Source organism: Eleutherodactylus coqui, chromosome 3 (assembly GCF_035609145.1).
Source record: "Eleutherodactylus coqui strain aEleCoq1 chromosome 3, aEleCoq1.hap1, whole genome shotgun sequence".
NCBI lineage: Eukaryota > Metazoa > Chordata > Amphibia > Anura > Eleutherodactylidae > Eleutherodactylus > Eleutherodactylus coqui.
The window spans coordinates 87,420,489-87,439,718 of record NC_089839.1 but is presented as its reverse complement, the minus strand read 5'-3'; the positions used below and the strand labels follow the sequence as shown (position 1 = coordinate 87,439,718).

The following is a 19,230-nucleotide window of genomic DNA, read 5'->3' as shown; positions in this document are numbered from 1 at the left end:
TCACCTGTACATAGCCATAGCTATAAAGCAAAGTACAGATGTCTACTCTGTTCATATCAGTGACAGATGCTTAGAGAAAGAAGAGGAGCCTCGTACGTTGTCAACTTCATCACATTTTATGTTAAGAATAACACAATAATCAGAGTTATATTAGCTAAAATGACAGATCCCCCAATAGACCACATTAGTAATGTGGTTTGTCATATACTGCTGGTATATCTTGTATAAAGAAAGGGTCCAGCAAAGCATTGTAACTTTCTTAATAAAGGGAAGGCATGATGACAATGTGAACTGAACCTTACACTATAAGCCCTCAGAAGGATAGTTTTTTTTACAAGTTTATAACATTCTACTCTTAATAATTCATGTTTTCTCTAACTTTTTCTGTGTTTTTTTTAATTGAGCCTATAATTAGTTTGGATTTTACCTTTCCATTTGCTGAATGATGTCAGGCAGAAGCTCTTTCATATCTTTGGAACATGTGAACTTTTTCCCAAACGGTATATCTGAAATGACAACATCCATGCTTTCTGAGAGGACTGGAAGACCTATAAGATGAACAAAACAAACATACGCTACAAGTTCCAGTTTTACCACATAATACAACATTTCAAATTATATATCAAAACTAACAAAATATTATGAAGAAAAGAACCCTCAGCATAAATTGACTGAACTCTTCTAACTTTATAAAGGGATATAGTCATTGTTCCACCATATGAATGTATGGTTTTAAAGGGATTGTACCAGGATCACAAATTATTCCCTGTCCACAGGACTTGCTGATCAGTGGGAATCTCACCGCTGAAATCCCCTCTGATTCCGAGGATAGGGGTCCCGTGTTCCCCTCTGCCTAGTCCTGTCAATTGGGTATAACTTGTGATCCTGGTACAACCCCTTTAATTTGTATTTTATTCAGACAAAATGCACTTAACTGTCAAAAAAAATCCATCCATTGTCGGAATAGAATAAAACTTTCTCTGGTGATTGTAACGTTGATATAAGCAAGTGATAAGAATATCAGAGCAGAAGGATAATTTATTGTGGAAAACTGAACAGTTGAAGGAAGGCTCTAGCACCCTGTTGTACCGCCTCTAGCTTGAATACAAGATGTGATACAGGCCGGCACGGAGGCTCTAGTACCCTGATGTACCGCATTTAGCTTGGATACAAGATGTGATATGGACAGGCATGAAGGCTCTAGTACCCTGTTGTACGGCCTCTAGCTTGGATGGAGGATGTGATACAGGCGGTCATGGAGGCTCCAAAACCCTGTTGTACTGCCTCTAGCCTGGATACAGGATGTGATACAGGCAGGCATGGAGGCTCTAAAACCCTGTTGTACTGCCTCTAAACTGAATACAGGATGTGATATGGGCAGGCATAGAGGCTCTAGTACCCTGTTGAGCCGTCTCTAGCTTGGATACAAGAAGTCATTTGGGTGGGCATGGAGGCTCTAGTACCCTGTTGAGCCACCTCTAGCTTGGATACAAGTTGTCATACGGACAAGCATGGAGGCTCTAGTACCCTGTAGTACCACCTCTAGCTCGGATGCAATACAGGCAGGCATGGACGCTCTAATACCCTGTTGGTCTGCCTCTAGCCTGGATACAAGATGTGATACAGGCGGACATGGAGGCATTCAGGTTCTATATGATATCCTGTGGCATGTCAGTCCACATTTGCAGTAACTGAGCCTCCAGGTAGTGAAAACTGTTGTTTGGCTGTCAAAGTTTGCATCCCATACGATTCCTTGAGAATAAATCTGGTGACCGGATAGGCCATGGAAATGAGGCAATGTAGTGGAAGAATTACACATATAGGGTGCCGTGAGACTAAATGTCCTTCAGCCAAACACATCTTAATGGTTCGGACACATACAGACCTGTAACAATGATGACACCTGTCCCTGGATGTTGGACAACTAAACAGGTAGAAGTACTTGTCGATAGACGATGACTCCCTCTACTGGTGGTCTATCAAGGGCACCCTGAGTCCGGTCGTCTTGTGTGTGCATCCTCACGCATCCGCTTGCCCCAACACCTAACAGTCTGGTCAAAACAGCCCAGGTGGCAATTAGTTGATAGGACCATTCAGCTTCTTATATTCCAATAATGCAACCCCTCTCACACTGTTAACCGGGCGAAATCTCTCACAAGTAGTCTCTGAGAGCCTTTTTATAGGCCAATGTTTGAACTACTCTTAGGACTTCAGATTGCAAGACTGTTCATCTAATCATGCCTCAGCTCTAAGCATTTGCATATCTGCCTGAGATGTAACGGCATGCCGAGTTTTGCAGCAAAACAACAACTTCTAGGTGCTGGATTTTTTTTTTTTTGACTGAGTGTAGTGAATTGAATGCGTGCTTAAACTGAAAGTATGGAACTTATTACCAACAAAAACAATGACATTTTTATTACAAAACACCTTGAGATACAGATGGAAAACTGAATTTGGGAAAAAAAACTTAATTTAACATTCTCCATGTCATGCATGTATTAGGCTGGGTTCTCACAGGGCGGAATCCCGCTGGAAATCTTGCGGTTTTGCCACAGCGAAAAAGCCCGAGATTTCCGCCAGGAAAGCGCTGCTTCAAAACCCACGACACTTAGCTGCGGGTTTTGGAGCGGCTTGGCCGTGTGTTATTCCGTTGCAGCCAGTGCTCCCATAGACAGCAGCGCGGCTGCAATGGGAAAAAAAATAGACATGCTGCAGCTAGGGAATCTGTGCCACAGCTCGGGCTTTGCCGCGATTGATTGGCCGTTCTGTGTGGATGAGATTTTTGACAAATCTCGCCCACATGGCTGGCTAATCCTGGGATTAGCGACCGCAGGCGGACTTGCCGCAATGAAATTCTGCACGGAATTTCCCCCGGCAAATCTGCCCTGTGTGAACCCAGCCTTATTGTATGCTTGCACATTTCATTGCTTGTTTCTTAAAGGATGTCTTACCCAACACAGATCCTTGTAACAGTGCTACACGGTTCATCACACCTGCTTTCTTCACATTGTTGAGTGCATGCTTCAGTTGTGATTCACTTTTATCAATACCAAGAAAAGTAGCATGCTGTTACAAAGCAAAAAAGAATGCTCATTCATTTATAGTACTAATCTACAGGTGGATTATATCACAGCTAATTAACATAAAAAGAAACAATTAGTAAAAACTGTGGTTGAGAAAATAAGCTTTTCAAAATACTTATCTTACCAATTTTTCTTTGTCCTCTTAAAGGAGTTGTCTCGCGCCAAAACGGTTTTTTTTTTTTGCATAGGCCCCCCGTTCGGTGCAGGACAAACCCAAGGGATGTGTTAAAATAAAAAAAAATATATAATACTTACCGCTCTGCGACTTCTTCCTTCTTCCTTCTCCAAGATAGCCGCCGGGATCTTCACCCACGATGCACTGCGGGTCTTCTCCCATGGTGCACCATGGGCTCTGTGCGGTCCATTGCCGATTCCAGCCTCCTGATTGGCTGGAATCGGCACACGTGACGGGGCGGAGCTACGCGATAACGCATAGAAGGGGGCGGAGCCAGAACGCCGCTCGTGCCCGGGCCGACCAGAAGGGAGAAGACCCTTCTGCGCAAGCGCGTCTAAAAAAGCAAGAAGACCCCGAAATTAGACGGAGCCATGGAGACGGGGACGCCAGCAACGGAGCAGGTAAGTGAATAACTTCTGTATGGCTCATATTTAATGCACGATGTATATTACAAAGTGCATTAATATGGCCATACAGAAATGCTGAACCCCACTTGCTTTCGCGAGACAACCCCTTTAACACCAGTCTAACACCTCAAATGTAGAGATGAGCGAGTATACTCGCTAAGGCACATTACTCGAGCGAGTAGTGCCTTAGCCGAGTATCTACTCGCTCGTCTCTAAAGATTCGGGGGCCGGCGGGGAGGAACGGAGGGGAGATCTCTCTCTCCCTCTCTCCCCCCCGCTTCCCCCTGCTCCCCGACGCAACTCACCTGTCACCGGCGCCGGGCCCCGAATCTTTAGAAACGAGTGGGGAGATACTCGGCTAAGGCACTACTCGCTCGAGTAATGTACCTTAGCGAGTATACTCGCTCATCTCTACTCAAATGTACTATAAAGAGCAGGGGGTTAGTGGGGAACGTATCAAAGTATCATTGGAGAAGATACGTTAAAGTGCAACTAAACCTGAGGATAGGTCATCAATAGGATTCTCCGTGGAAAACCTCTTTACTGATACCAGATGTCTGGCAACTGACCATTACAGACATCTTGATGTGTGAAGATTGACTATGGAAAAATCTTATGATTTACATATTACTTTTCAAGCATTTAAACTGGTACCCTGCATGTGACAACTAATAAAGTCACACTGTTTGCCATTTGATATGGAAATATGCGAATTTGGCAGTGTGCTAGAAATTAGTAGTGATTAATTACCTAATTATTTGGCAAAAAAGCAGCATAACTACATTACTGCAAGTACATTTTAACCCCTTGATGCCACAGAAAGTCTTTGCAGAGACCTTTTTTTTCTCCCCTGCCTTCCAAGCTCTATTTTTCTGTCGATATAGCTGTATGAGGGAATTTTTTTTTCAGAACAAGCTGTATTTTTAATGGCACCATTTAAAGTATTAAAAGAAGCAGTTAAGGTTTTTGCTGGATAGATTGGGAAAAAAAATAGCAAGTGCACAATTTTTTTTAGACCGTTTCTTGCTTTTTATTTTTACAGCGTCACTTTGTAATAAAAATGGCATGATAATGTTATCCTGAGGGTCGGTACAATTGTAGCCAGGGTCGGCCTTAGGTTAGATGGTGTCCTGTGTGAATTTTTTGGCGTATGTCCTTTCCCCATCATAGTCAGGATTCTCTTACATGGAACGACCTGTTGGGTGCAGATGCCAGACAGGTCGTCTCAGCGATAATACTTTCTACACTTTTACACAGAAACGAGCATCGCTCAGTGAATGGAGGAGGAGTAGGTCAGGGATTGTTCCGGCCCACCTGCCTATAATCACAATAAACAGACAGTTATTCATAAGGGATACTGCCTGTTTACACGGAACGGTCATTGTTTTCTGCATGCAGAAACTGAACAGCATACAAAATCTCGTTTGTTGTAGCATGCATTTACACTGAATGATAATCGTACAGATGGAGAAGTGAGTTTAGGAAGCTAAGCTATGCAAGATATCACAGAGAATCAGCCGGCAGCCACTGTGTAAATGCCTAGCTAAATTTACCCCCTTCCACCTGCGGGAGGTTTAGGAGCCGGGCAGGTAGTGTTCCCTTCATTCTACTGGAGTCATGCAACGTGTGCAGTTGCAAGGTTGCACACTCCTGATTACAGCTATATCAAATTTATAGAATTGTTTAGGTTTTTTTCTTACAAAAAAGAAAATCTTTATTTTAAAAAATTACTGTCTCCTCTCCCATTTTCAACCCTGAGGATATGCAAACCAATGCCCTGCAGTCAACTAACAGATTTCCATGCTCACTAGGACAGGATATCTGGATTCCTCCTTTATATTTGATCAGTCAAGCAACTTCCCTTCACAGAAGTAAGATGAGTACCTCATACATCCCACATTGGCTACACGCACCCCTCCCAAGATTCTACCCTATCTGTCATGGAATGTAGAAAGAATTAACAGTTCTATGAAACACAGAAGTGTCCTGACCCACTTAAATTGCTTTTTTCCCCCTCAATCATTTGTCTAAAAAAGGACCTACTGGTAAGCTGATGTGGTGCAAATATAATTGGCTATTTGTAGCCCTCCATTTTGTATCTTATTGTAATGCAAGCCTATATAAATGGCTACTTATGTTCCTTTATCCTCCATTCTGTATATTAAATACAAAATGCTTGGACTTTTGGTATAGGCTTAGTTATCCATAACAATGTTAATTGTATTAACTATAGATACAATGTAATTAAATCAACTACAATTACCAGAACAATGTTAATTGTATTAACTACAATTCCGTTTGTATAGGTTTGTCTAAACTCTCTGTCCATATGCATTGCATCACCATGAATCTGTTGAGTCTTGTTAATACTGTGATATTATCATCATTGTCTAGGGAATTGAGTCTTGTTGATTCTGAACTTTTCATCAATGAAGCTGGCTACTTCAGATGGTGAGGGGGGGGGGTCTTTGATTGATAACATCTTGGTTTCAAAGCTTGGAGCATATGGCATAAGACTAAGTAGTTATAGTGTATAAAATAGGAGACAAATTGTAATGCAGAGCAGAAGCATTTTGGACCTGTGATGGGGAATGCCCTCTCACAGTGTCGTTCCCAAGACGCCCTCCTGTTTTTCTAACTTTTTACTGTTGCTTCTCCGGTTGATGTACAAAGCAGATAAGTATACATAAAACTCTTGGTGATGAGAGTATTGATGAAACCCTTGTTTAACTATTGCTTACCAAAATGTTAAGCAATATAACCTACTTTTATGTAAATTTGTTTTATTATTATAGTTTATTCGTTTCTATTAATAAATTGTGTTGTATTACCCACTTGTCCTTCTTTAAAGCCAAAGCCGTATCCGAACTTGTTGCTTTTAGTTGGCAAAATAGCTGACGATCCATGTACTCTAACAGCCTCCTGGATAGTTTATTTAGTTCCGTCCAGAGATGGAGCAAGAAAGCAGATTCCCTACCACTAGAGATGAGTGAGTATACTCAAAGGCAATTGCTCGAGCGAGCATTGTCTTTAGCGAGTACCTGCCCGCTCGAGACTGAAGGTTCAGGTGCCGGCGCGGGGGAGGGGAGGGGGGGGGAAGAGAGAGAGAGAGAGAGATCTCCCCTCCGTTCCTCCCCGCTCTCCCCCGCAGCTCCCTGCCCGCTGCCGGCACCCGAACCTTCAGTCTCGAGCGGACAGGTACTCGCTAAAGGCAATGCTCGCTCGAGCAATTGCCTTTAGCGAGTATACTCGCTCATCTCTACCTACCACAGATGTGAAACCACCATTACTCAACAAGAAGTCTCCAAAGCTAACTATTCCTAGAACAAAATACCTGCAAACACATGAATACACCAAGACTGGATAACCAAATACTCCACATATCCCGTACTACTTCAGAAGGAACACTTTATTCATGGCATCTTGGTAAACATGGTCAGTACTTAGGTGCCAGCTTTGTCTCAGGGAAATTCTCCAATCCTTCACTTCTTTATTCCCAATCCTCAATTACAAAATACTAGGGTCCATGAAATCTTTCCATCCTTGGTGAAGTTTCCATGTGAAGTTTCCACTTAGTGAAGGATTTGCTTGATCTACAAAGTATGTACTTGGCTTTAAACAAACATGCTTCAATATTTGATTTTCTCTGTCCACGACTGCTCCATTCCCTTCAAACCCAGAGCTATATGATACATGTCATCACCAGCATTGTCAGTGTAATTCTATTTTGTAACATTTTGGGGTGCATATGGCTTTTTGGTCACCTTTTATTCTATTTTTCTTTGAGAGTGTTCAGTTGATCAAAAGACGGCAATTCCATTTTTTTCCTCTTCCATTACAACATCCATCATGCAGGATTTAATAATGCACTATTTTAATAAATTGCACTTGGTGGATGACCACAGCGATACCAGTTATTTTTTTATATGTATGTATATATATTTATTTTTATTTTTTTTCCTACACAAATTTAGAAAAGGGTGTGCTTTAATTTTGAATTTTTTTTTTACCCTGTGACCATTTGTATAATACACTGCAATATTTTTGCATTGCAGTGTATTAAGCCTAAGAGAAATATTAAGGTGGCATACCTGACAGGACCTGACTGCCACAGCAACCCATTAGTATCCCGCAATTGTTTCACGGGGGTGGGATTGATTGGTTTGACAGAGGAAGCTCCCTCTTTCGTATCTAAACATCTGAGTGTAGCAGTTGATATTCACCATGGAATCTAAGGACTTAAATTACATGGATCAGAGTTATCTTCGATTCCAATGAAGGAGGGTAGCAGTTGCATAACACAGCCGACAACTGCTGTGAATAGGGTAACTCAGCTCCTAAGCCCAACGAACACTCAGCTGCATTATCTGACCTAAATATGTGGCAGAAAGTACTAAAGGGTTAATGTTTAGCAATCATGCTATTAAATAACTTGACATTTACAAGTATATGACCATCATTTCACTTTTTTATATTAACTTTGATATAATAATACTCTAAAGAAGGGAATAAATGTTTATTTCACTAGCTGAAAATGCTAAAAGCAACAATTTATTAATGTAAATTATTCACAATTTGCTGACTATTGAGCTATAGTAAACGTCTGGCATACTAGAAGTCTGATAGTTTATGTAAAGGCCCTTTTACATGCAACGATTATCACTCAAAATTCATTCAAACGGCCGAAAGTAAGTGATAATTCATAGGGCAGTTGTGCACTATTCGTTCACTCCCAGCCAGATAATTATTGAGTAAACACACGCCCAGCTGAGCAAACAGTTGCTTAAGCTAATGAGGGAAATTAACCCTTTGCAATCCAATTTTGGATTTAGGGTTTCCTAGGGGGCTTTCTCTTTCTGCCATTATACAATGGCGCCATCTGCTGGCTAGAGCCAGTACTGCGGTATGGGACATGCTGGGGAGGCCCCCGACAACAGAGGGGCCAGTAATATACAGTAATACCACCCTGCCGGACGTCTTACCATATCGGAGCTGTACAGGCTTCAATCAAAATGTCTTTAGACGTCAAACAGTGGACTGGAAAGGGTTAAGAGATGATTAGGTGTAAGTAATTTATGCAGAAATGTCGGCAAATCGTTCAGCTGTTTAGGCGATAATTGTAGCATATAAAAGGGCCTTTGACTCCATTTACATACAAGGATTAGTTTGAAGGAACGAATTAATGAGTTTTTTGCTTAGAAATGCTGGGCATTTAAATGTACAGATAATCGTTTGAAATCCTCTCCATTTTCCTCATTAGCTAAAGTAAATGCAGGATAGTGCAAACCACTGTTTTCCCCATAGCCATTTATGTATGTAAAGCTGGACTGTGATAAAAGCTGATAGGAGGAGGATTGGTGCATTTGAGCCGTGGTGCTGGCGAAAGCTGCTGTGGTATACCCTGGATGAAGAAAGTAACAAACAGAGAAATCCTGAATTGTATAAACCGGATACATCACTAGAAGGAAAGATGACCAGACTCAGACTCATGGATTTTGGCCATGTAATGGCGAGTCGCTAGAAAAATCTATAATACTTGGACAGATCAGTGGCAAAAGAAGGCTTGGCCGCCAAAGGACATGATGGCTGATACTGCCATGGATATCACACAACTGAAAGAAGCAGTGCAAAACCGAAAAACATGGAGACAGCTCGCCTTTAGGGTCGCCGAGGGTCGTGAACGACTAACAACAAAATCAATAAACACTGTATATGTTGTTTGCTCAGGTGGGTGTGTGTTTATGCAAGGAAACTCTGGCTGGCAGGTTTTTAATAAGTGTGAAAAAAGCCACTGTCTTCTGCCAGCATGAGTAAACAAGTAATTGTGTTAGTAAGGCAAACAATCACCCCTCCCCTCAAGTCGTTTAGTCTTTAAAATAACTGAATGAATGCCATTTAAACAAAGCGAAAATCAAACAAACTAATGACTATTTTTCTGCAGACTGAAACTCAGTGATAAACGACACAGGTACAAATAGTGCACGATATCTTCACATTTACATGTAAGGGTTATCGCTCACTTTTGCTCATTTGAACCAATTTTGAGCGATAATAATTAGAGATGAGCGAAGGTACTCGTTTCGAGTAATTACTCGATCGAGCACCGCGATTTTCGAGTACTTCCGTACTCAGGTGAAAAGATTCGGGGGGCGCCGGGGGGCGGGCCGTGGCGGAATGAGGGGTAGCAGCGGGGAACAGGGGGGAGCCCTCTCTCTCTCCCCCCCCCACTCCCCGCTGCAACCCCCCCACTCACCCACAGCACCCCACGAATCTTTTTGCCCGAGTACGGAAGTACTCGAATATCGCGGCGCTCGGGCGAAAAAGGGGCGTGGCCGAGTAGGTTCGCTCATCTCTAATAATAATCATTGCGTGTAAACGGGCCTCAACATGTGAAGATAACATCCAAGAAATCCTGATTGCAATACTGGCAGCTTATTTACATACCGGCCATTCCATTGCAGCCTCCAACAAAATTGTTCCAACGCCGCACATTGGATCAAGGACATATTGTGCGGTCTGCGATAAAAGACAACAAAAACCCACAACCCCAAATTAACATTTAGAAACAAAAAAAAAAAAAAATACATATCCATTGGCTTAGTTAAAGTAGACCATCCACCTCTCAGGAATGCGTCTGTTTTAATTAATTTCACCCAGAATTGTTATATTATGAGCAACTTTTTTCTTAAGCAACTCTCTCTTGTACTGTTCCTCTGTTATTCCGCCTACAAATGTATGAAAATAGGGTGTGTCACTCAGTGTGGAAGGAAGAGGAAAATGCTGAGCAGAGCGCCTCAGAATGGCGGTGGGGTGACAGCATTAAAGTGGTGCAGTGGGGTGCTGGATTTAAGAGAGGTGGACTGTAAGGTAGAGCAGGTGCTACTGGCTTAGTATGCATTGGGCAACGTGATGAAGAAGTGAATGACAGCCTTGGATACTGGTGCGACCCGCTGGTGATCAACAACTCCTAGAATGCAAATCGGCTCGTGTAAAAGGGGCATTAGACTTTAATGTTAGTGTTTTTTTTCTGCTTAAGTAGGTTTTGTTGCGGATGGGGGAGGGTATGATCTGTTTAAATATAATCATGTCTCAATGCATTGTTTGGGTGGAGTAATAGGATATGACTTTAGTGTTTTATGCTTATGTATATAATAACCCCTTAAATGACACGGTTCATGATGACGCAATTTTTTTTTTTGGGGGGGGGGGGGGGGCGATTTTCATCTCTACTTTTAAAAATTCATTACTTTCTTATTATTCCGTCGACGTGGCTGTATAATGGCTTGTTTTTTTGCGTGGCAAACTGTGTTTTTAATCACAATCAATTTCCGCTTGTGGGCAGGAAATAGTGTTCTTATAGCATGCTATGGGATGGATTTATTGTAGAATCCGGAGGCGGAATCCTGCTCTGGATTTCGCTATGCAAAGGTGGCCTAAGGGGCTAATGCATAGAAATGACGTGAAACTAACTTCAATAAAAATGATCTGATTAAAAATAAATCACGGCCAAGAAGTGATGTATCTTGTAACAAACACCTGTAGTAAAAAATAAGATTTCTATCACGACTAAGGTGATACAAAATGTGAATCTGATAAATTTTGTTTGCTAAGGGCAACTCAAGGAACTGCACAACTGTTATAGAGTTTTAATTGTTTCTAACAGGTTTAATTATTTTCAAGTTTTAACAATTTAACTGTTACTACCGTATGTTTGAAGTGCGAGAGAGGGTTGTTGAAGAGAAGGCTTTTTAAGCCATGTAGAAGTTAGGAAAGCCAAGTTCTGAATTTTAGCATAGCTGGACTAACTTTTCAGATGTGATACTGAGTTGGAATAGGCAGATTTGATGAGATATTCATATTGAGTAAACACTGATGAATCAGCCAATTTCTACATTACTACAGAGACCTTTACATACAGTGCAACCGAGGATAAGGAATATGTATATAGGACTCCATTACCTTGATCAGGACTTGGAATTGGTAATAGCCTGCAAAAATGTCAATGTATCTATTGTGCATTTGGCAAGACTGAGAGGTCCCTTTTAATATTTAGTTATATAAACCTTAAGAACTTGGTAAACTGAGAATATATTTTTACTTACACTAATTTCAGCAAGTGAGGCCATTGCCCATGCTGTTGTAGCTCTCAATCCTGTACTCTGAATATAATCTCTACTTGCCAAGGGTTGCCTAATAATAAAAGAAAAAGAGGACTATCATGTATTATAAAAGCAAAATAAGTGTCTACAGCATACACAAAAGCAAACAAAATGAACTTTGTTAAACAATAAACCAATGGTTTATCATTGTAAGTAAATGGTTTCTGCCATTTGTCTGATCCGGCACGCTATTTTTTTTTCATTTTTCCATTCTCCAGGCAGTTCCATAGACTTGTGCTACGCTGTCCCTGCATAGTTCACATAACTCCTAATCGCTTCTATGGGAGTTACAAAAATGGCACAGGGCAGTGTACTCCAGAATTTCCCTAATTGCTGACCACTGCATACAGCCGAGCTGGGACTAAAACTCAAGATACGTGCGGATTCCAGAGGTGGGACCTTCAACTATCGAACCTTTATGGCAAATTTCTCCATAACTACTGCACAGATCTACACAGCAGACAAGTTTTGGAGAAACTTGCATTTAATTAGTAGAAGCCACATAACTAGTCCTGCATATTAATGTGCTGAAGGCTAGCCACACCTACCCCACCCTCCAGACAATGATTGGCAGCTCTCTCTCTCCATGTACGAATAAGTAGAGAGATGTCAATCATTGGCTGGAGGGTAGAGTGGGTGTAGCTAGCCTGCAGCTCATTAATATCCAGGAGTATTTTAAGTAGTCCTCTATGCATTTGCTGCTACTGATAAAAGGCAAGTTTCTCAAAAACTACTGCACAGATCCGGACATTTAACTGTAACCAGTGTGGCTGACACTACCTTATGTTGCCTTCAAAGAGGGGTGCAAAAAGATGGCGCCAGACTGTCGTTAAACTTTATTTCTAGAAACTGGGAAACCCCTTTAAAAGTGAACGTTGTGAAGAACTTTTCAAGATATTGCCTTCCCGGATTCTGTGCATCATAACTTTTATAATTTTACTCCTGCATACTTTTTAGACCCCCATAAGAGGGATAATTTTTCTAGGAATTAATAGCTAGTCTGTTTCTTAGGGCAGCTTCAGATGACCGTATATCGGTCGGGTTTTCACGCCGGGCCGATATACGGTGTCCCTCTCTGCAGGGGGAGGAGGCTGGAAGAGCCGAGAGCAGTGCACTGAGCTCCCGCCCCCTCTCCGCCCTTCGGCACTATTTGCAATGGGAGGGGGCAGGATGGGACGGAGCTAAGTGAAAGTTTGTGTCTTAGGTCTGTGTCACCGTGAGTGTAAAGATACCGATGACTTTTTATTGTCTTCAATAGGGGAAACAAACAAACAAAAAAACAAAAAAAAAAACGCATTGCACTCACACGTGTCATGTGACGTCTTTGAAGGTCGCATTGAAAACATTCCCAGAGAATGGCCAAATATAGAACATGCTGAGATTTTTTTTTTAATCCTTCAAGCAAAGCAGCGAGGTAAAAAAAATTGCTTGTGTGAATAAATCCATTCAAAAGAATGGATTTCATTTTCATGCGAGTTTTTGTGTGCATTGCATAAAACTTGTGCGATCATCTTGCTTGTGTGAATAATCCGTTAGGCTTCGTTCACACGAGCATGTACTTGTGCGCTCGTATGTGCGCACAAAACCGCATATCTATTAGAACCATTGTTTTCCTATGGTGTGTTCACATGTCTATGTTTACAGGTGTGCAAATTCGTGCTCCTTCAGAAGATAGGACATGTATGCACCACATAGGTTCATGCTGCACGTGAATATTCCCCGCAGGGAGTCCCTTAATCATTGAACACTGCAACAGCACTGTCACAGTGATCAATTCAAGTGGACTCCCCACGCAGGGTAAAGAATCCCTGCCACAGCTGTGGCAGAGGACCGGAATGTTCGCCCATTGCTTTCAATGGGGCTGCCATTGAAAGCAATGGGATGCCGGCAACCCTTGCAATGATTCTCGGGGAAGGGCTTTAAATAGAAGCCCTTCCCTGATAATCATCCCTAGCTTGTGTAAAAAAATATATACTCACTTCGCCGCCGCTATCGGGACTCTGCGCATCTAGCTTGTTGGCACTGTACTAAAACTGTTTTAGTAGGCGGGGATTTTAAATCCCTGCCTCCTGAAAGGGTTGCGTCTGATTGGCTGAGCGCTCAGCCAACCACAGTCAGCACTCAGCCATTCATTGAATGACAGCTAAACGCTGCCTGCGATTGGTCACAGCATTCAGCTAATCACAGGTAGCGCTTGACCACTCATTGAACTCAATGAATGGCTAAGTGCTACCTGTGATTGGCTGAGCGGAGAGGTGATTTTTTTTTTTTTTTTTACACAAGCCAGGGATGATTTTCAGGGAAGGGCTTATATTTAAAAGACCTTCCCTGAAAATCACTGCAGGGGTTGCGGGGATCCCATTGCTTTCAATGGGGCCGCCGGCAGCAGCGGCGGCCCCATTGAAAGCAATGGGCACAAGGCTTTGCTCACACGCTTTTTTGGCACATCTGTGCAGTGCTGTTTTGCACACACATATATGGGTGCAAAACAAGTCTCGTGTAAACGAGGCCTTAACTAGTAATAAAAAAAATCAGATATTATAAATATGACCTTATTTACCTTAAAATTGGGAATCCCACCACAGAATACATATCATTCAGATGCACAAAAACCTAAAACATTTAAAAAGGGGAAAAAAAACACATTAATAACAAACAAGAATATAATTAAAGAGTGTGGTATGGGCTAAAAATTAAATATGGTCTAAAAAGGAACCTGTAATCAACTATAAGCACTGCACACTATAGTCTTGGTGCCTACCACTCTCAAGAATGTTAATAAAGGGTCTACAGAAGTAAAAAAATAGGTACCCTAGAAGTGGCACAAATCTTCAGCCTGGAATAGGCTCAGGAATGAAAGAACACTGTATATTTGAGGCCAGATTTTGTTATTCGCATAGCATTCGCCAACAACTGGAGGCTCTAATTTAAAAAAAAAAATTTTTGATACCCCCAAGAAGTGACCGAATTTTGAAAAATACATCCTCTTCAAGAATTTAACAAGAATTTTATTTGGGCATTTTGATGCTGCAGGGTTTTTTTTTTTTTTAGAAGATAATACACATCGAATGGAACAAAGTAAAAACTGCAATTCTTTAGGAGACGCCATTTCAGTGGCAAACTAGAGTCACTTAGAGAAAATTAAATTAAGTGGGCTGACCGAGATACAGCAATGACATATATATGCTAAAATAAAACTGTTTGAGTACGGTGCAGGGCTCAGAAGGTGAGAATGACCATTTGCCTTTTGGAGCATGAATTGGATTTCGTGGGCCACAATGCATTTGCAGAGCATTCAAAGTACCAGTAAAGAAGAAATTGCAGAGATATGAACCCATTTTCGAAACTGCATTCTTAGGATAATAATCTCGGGGTATAAAGGAGTAGTTGTTTGGGGTTGTACTGGAATTTATAATGAAAGGGCATGTTTGCTGTGTGGAGTACATCAGGGCATAACTTTTTGGGGGAGGGAATTGTAGTTCCACATAAATGAGATTTTATCTTTAGGCCTTAGTCACACGGGCGTTTTTTCCCACGATTTGCGGATCGCATGACGGATGCGCATCCGCAAATCGCGTGACCGGGGCTAAAGAAAAAAAAAAAAAAAAAAAAAAAAAAAAAAAAAATCGCCTGAGAAAACTGCTCCTAGCCGCGTTTCATTAGAAACGGGCCGGAGCTGTCCAGCGCATTGCATTCAATGGAGCTGGCAATACAGCCGGCTCCATTGAAAGCAATGGGCTGCGGGCGATCTCACGATGAATTTTCGGGAAGGGCTTAAAAATATAAGCCCTTCCCTGAAATTCATCCACAAATGTGTAAAAACAAAACAAAACAAAAAAATATACTCACCTGGTCCCGGCAGACGGAGTTCAGCCGCGGCCGGCCGGCCGTTCTCCTGAACTGCTCTGAGTAGTATTCAGCAGCCGGGGATTTAAAATCCCCGCCTGCTGAATGAGCTGCCTTTGATTGGTCACAGCCTCACCAATCAGAGGCAGCTCTCACTTACCCATTCATGAATTCATGAATGGGTGAGTGAGTGCTGCCTCTGATTGGCTCAGCGCAAAGACAGGGGGCAGCTCTCAGCTGTCATTCAGCGGGAAGTCCCCTTGTCACTGAAGACTGTGACAGCACTGTCACAGTGTTCAGTGACAAGGGAACTCCCCGCAGGGAGTAAAGAATCCCCAGCTGTCACAGCTGTGGCAGAGGATCGCGATGTTCTCCCATTGCTTTAAATGGGACCGGCGCTTCTGCAGCCACATTGAAAGCAATGGGCTGCCGGGAAGCCCTGAAGGGATTTTCGAGGAGGGCCTTAAATAATAGCCCCTCTCTGAAAATCAACCCTAGAATGTGTTAAAAATAAAGAAAATATAAACTCACCTCTCCTCAGCTGTCGGGGCTACGGCGCGTCCAGCCTGTCTTCTCCCTGCACTGCTCTGAATCTCTTACAGCAGGCAGGGATTTAAAATCCCTGCCTACTGAAAGGGCTGTATCTGAATGGCTGAGCACTCAGCCAATCACAGGCAGCACTCAGCCATTCATTGAATGACAGCTAAACGCTGCCTCTGATTGGTCAGTGTGAAGGCACCCTTAATAGTATGATTCTTTTTAGAATTAAAAAAGTTTTTGTACGCAAAAACAAAAGAATAAAATAAAAGTAACTACCTCGAGCATAGGTCGCCGCAGATCAGGTTTCCAACCAAACTGTTGCGAAAGTGCTACTCCAATAATGCGACCAATATCCTAGAAAACAAATTTTGAAGTTAAAGTGCCATTTACATGAGTGCAAAGTGACTTAGTAAAGTGAAGTATAAATGCAAGTATAAAAGAAAAAAAAATTGTTCTGAGATTCAAATGTCCTTCATTTATATATTATTTGCCAGTTGGTTTAGTATGGTCTAAAATTGAGACAATTACAAGAATCCACAGGTTGTACATTTTTTACCCCTTAGGGCTCATGTCCACGGGCAAAATAAGAATTAAAATCCGCAGCGGATTTTAACTCTTCTCCTGCCCGCGGATCCGCACCCCATAGGGATGCATTGACCACCCGCGGGTAGATAAATACCCGCGGATGGTCAATAAAAGTGAATAAAAAAAAAATGGAGCATGAAAAAATCTGGACCATGTTCCATTTTCGTGCGGGTCTCCCGCGGGGACGGCTCCCGCGGGCTTCTATTGAAGCCTATGGAAGCCGTCCGGATCCGCGGGAGACAAAAATCAGATTTTACTCACCCGCTCTGTTTCTTCTCTTCGCCGCGGCGCCATCTTTTCTCAGTCGCGGCCGGATCATTTTGCTTCGGGACGGCGCATGCGCGGGGCACGTCACCGACGTCATCCTGCGCATCCGCCGAGCCGAAGAAAGAAGATCCGGCCGCAACGCCGAGAACATGACGCGGCAGCGAAGGAAGAATCCGGAGCGTGCGGGAGGTAAGTTAATTCTGATTTATTCTTATTTTCAGCGCTCATGTCCGCGGGGCAGGAGGGACCCGCTGCAGATTCTCCATGGAGAATCTGCAGCGGATCTGATTTTCCCCGTGGACATGAGGCCTTAGTGACTGCCATTATATGTTTTTTACAGCGGTCACTGAAAGGTCCTTAGCCTAGGCAGCTATCTTTTTATGGGGCCTAGTCTAAGGTTTTCATGGGTGTCCCATGCAGAAAAGAGCCAAAGCTTGGTTGTCTGCTCATAGGTGGGCTCATGCTTTAACGTCTGGAATCTAAGAAACCTTTGATATATCAGTGTAATCCCTTAGATCACGCCGTAAATAGCAACGGCTGCATCTCAGAGGTGCAGAGGGAGGGGCCTTCCTTTGTACCTCCTCAGGCTCCTCTGCAACATGTACTATGAAAGTAGTGTAGCGTATTATACAAATGAATGATTGCATTTCCAAGTTTTCTTGGGACTAACAAGTGAAAAATAAATTATACTAAAAAATTTACCAACAACCAAAAAAACCCACATTTTTCTACAATAAAGTTTTTTTTGTGTGAAAAAGGAAAAATAAACCTACATAGTTAATATTGCTGCATTCTTAAAGATCTGACCTATAGAATTATCCAAATATTTCTCACACAGTAAATACAGTAATATAAACAAAGAGATGCAAAAATAATGAGGTTTTGTTCAGTTGCCTGTAATAAAAAAAAAGTATTAAAAAGAGATCGCCGCAGGGGAATACAGGCGGCGAAGCCGCTTCAAAACCCATGCCGAGAGGCGCTAGTTTTAAAGCTACATCTCTGCCACAAAAATCTCGTGGTATTTCCGTGCGGTCATTCTGCGAGACTTCCGCGGAATTCCAGTCCTATGTGACCGCGGCCTCACAGCTCCTTTGGTGGAAAAATAAACAAATTAGGGTTCTTTGAATGCAGAAATGCAAATCAAGATAAAAAAAATTTTAAAAAAATTATATATATCAAGATTTTTATTACGCAAAACTTAAAAACAGACTCATTTGGTACCACTGGAATTGTAGCAATACAGAATAAAGTTATCGTGTTAGGGTGGTTTCACATTTGCGCTCGGGGTTCCACTTTCCCGCTCTGTTTGGGAAGCGGAATCCCTGCAGCGAAACAGCTTTGTCTTAGGATGGAAACAAACAACGCCGGATGAATCCTATTGACTATAATGGTATTTCTGCTCAGCTGCCCGCTTTTTTCTTCCGGTATTTTGAGATATGCGACGGAACAGCCAACCGGAGGCTCCAACGCAGATGTGAAACCACCTTAGGCCAGGCACACAAGACTGAATTGGATTCCGCATGTGGGAGGCCCACTATGGATTCTGGCTGTGAGCCCTATTGGTGACCCTGCGTACAGCACTAACCTGTATTGCGCTTGGCGCCTACACTCGCAGTACAGACTTTTTTTTTTGTATTCCCCACACCGTTGCTTAGCGGTGACGTAGGTACCTGCAAGCCCATACAGCCCATACACAATGTTAATTGCGTATGGGTTGTGGGTTGGACGCCTCCATTGACTGCAATGAGGCTGTCCGTGACAAAATATAGCATGCCACGATTTTTCTTCCGCTCGCAGAATACACAATTTGTATCTAACACAGCACCACCACCAACAAAAAAAATATAGTTTGGGACTAGGAATGAGATGATACAAAAACATCTTTTTTTTTTTTTGTGTGCAAAAGTTAAACTTTATAAATTTGGTTATCACGGTGCCAATTAAAAAAAAAAAAAAAATCACAACTTGCCCTGCATAAAATAAATTTTCATAGTTATGTTCAGGGAAAAAAATATGGCTCTTGGAATGCAACAATGAAAAAACAAAAACAAACAAACAAAAAAAACCTGTGTCATTAAAGGGGTCTTCCCATTATGTAAAATTACTCCACAACCACTTCCTGGTTTCTGGTGACCAGGATATGTGAGTGCTGCAGCCAGTCACTGACT

General features: G+C 42.2%; 1 protein-coding gene across 3 annotated transcripts in view; it reads right to left on the bottom strand.

Moving 5' to 3' along the window:
- THUMPD2 (THUMP domain containing 2) overlaps positions 1-19,230 on the bottom strand; it is a 39,705-nt gene that overhangs the window by 2,357 nt on the left and 18,118 nt on the right. For 2 of the 3 annotated variants that reach the window (XM_066595833.1, XM_066595834.1), the window contains exons 4-9: positions 16,487-16,564; positions 14,385-14,437; positions 11,768-11,855; positions 10,110-10,181; positions 2,952-3,066; positions 428-548 (exon numbers count right to left, since the gene is read on the bottom strand). In XM_066595833.1, coding sequence (XP_066451930.1) covers positions 428-548; positions 2,952-3,066; positions 10,110-10,181; positions 11,768-11,855; positions 14,385-14,437; positions 16,487-16,564 — 527 coding nt within the window. The remainder of the gene's footprint in view (positions 1-427; positions 549-2,951; positions 3,067-10,109; positions 10,182-11,767; positions 11,856-14,384; positions 14,438-16,486; positions 16,565-19,230) is intronic. The other variant, XM_066595835.1, reaches the window with a different exon arrangement.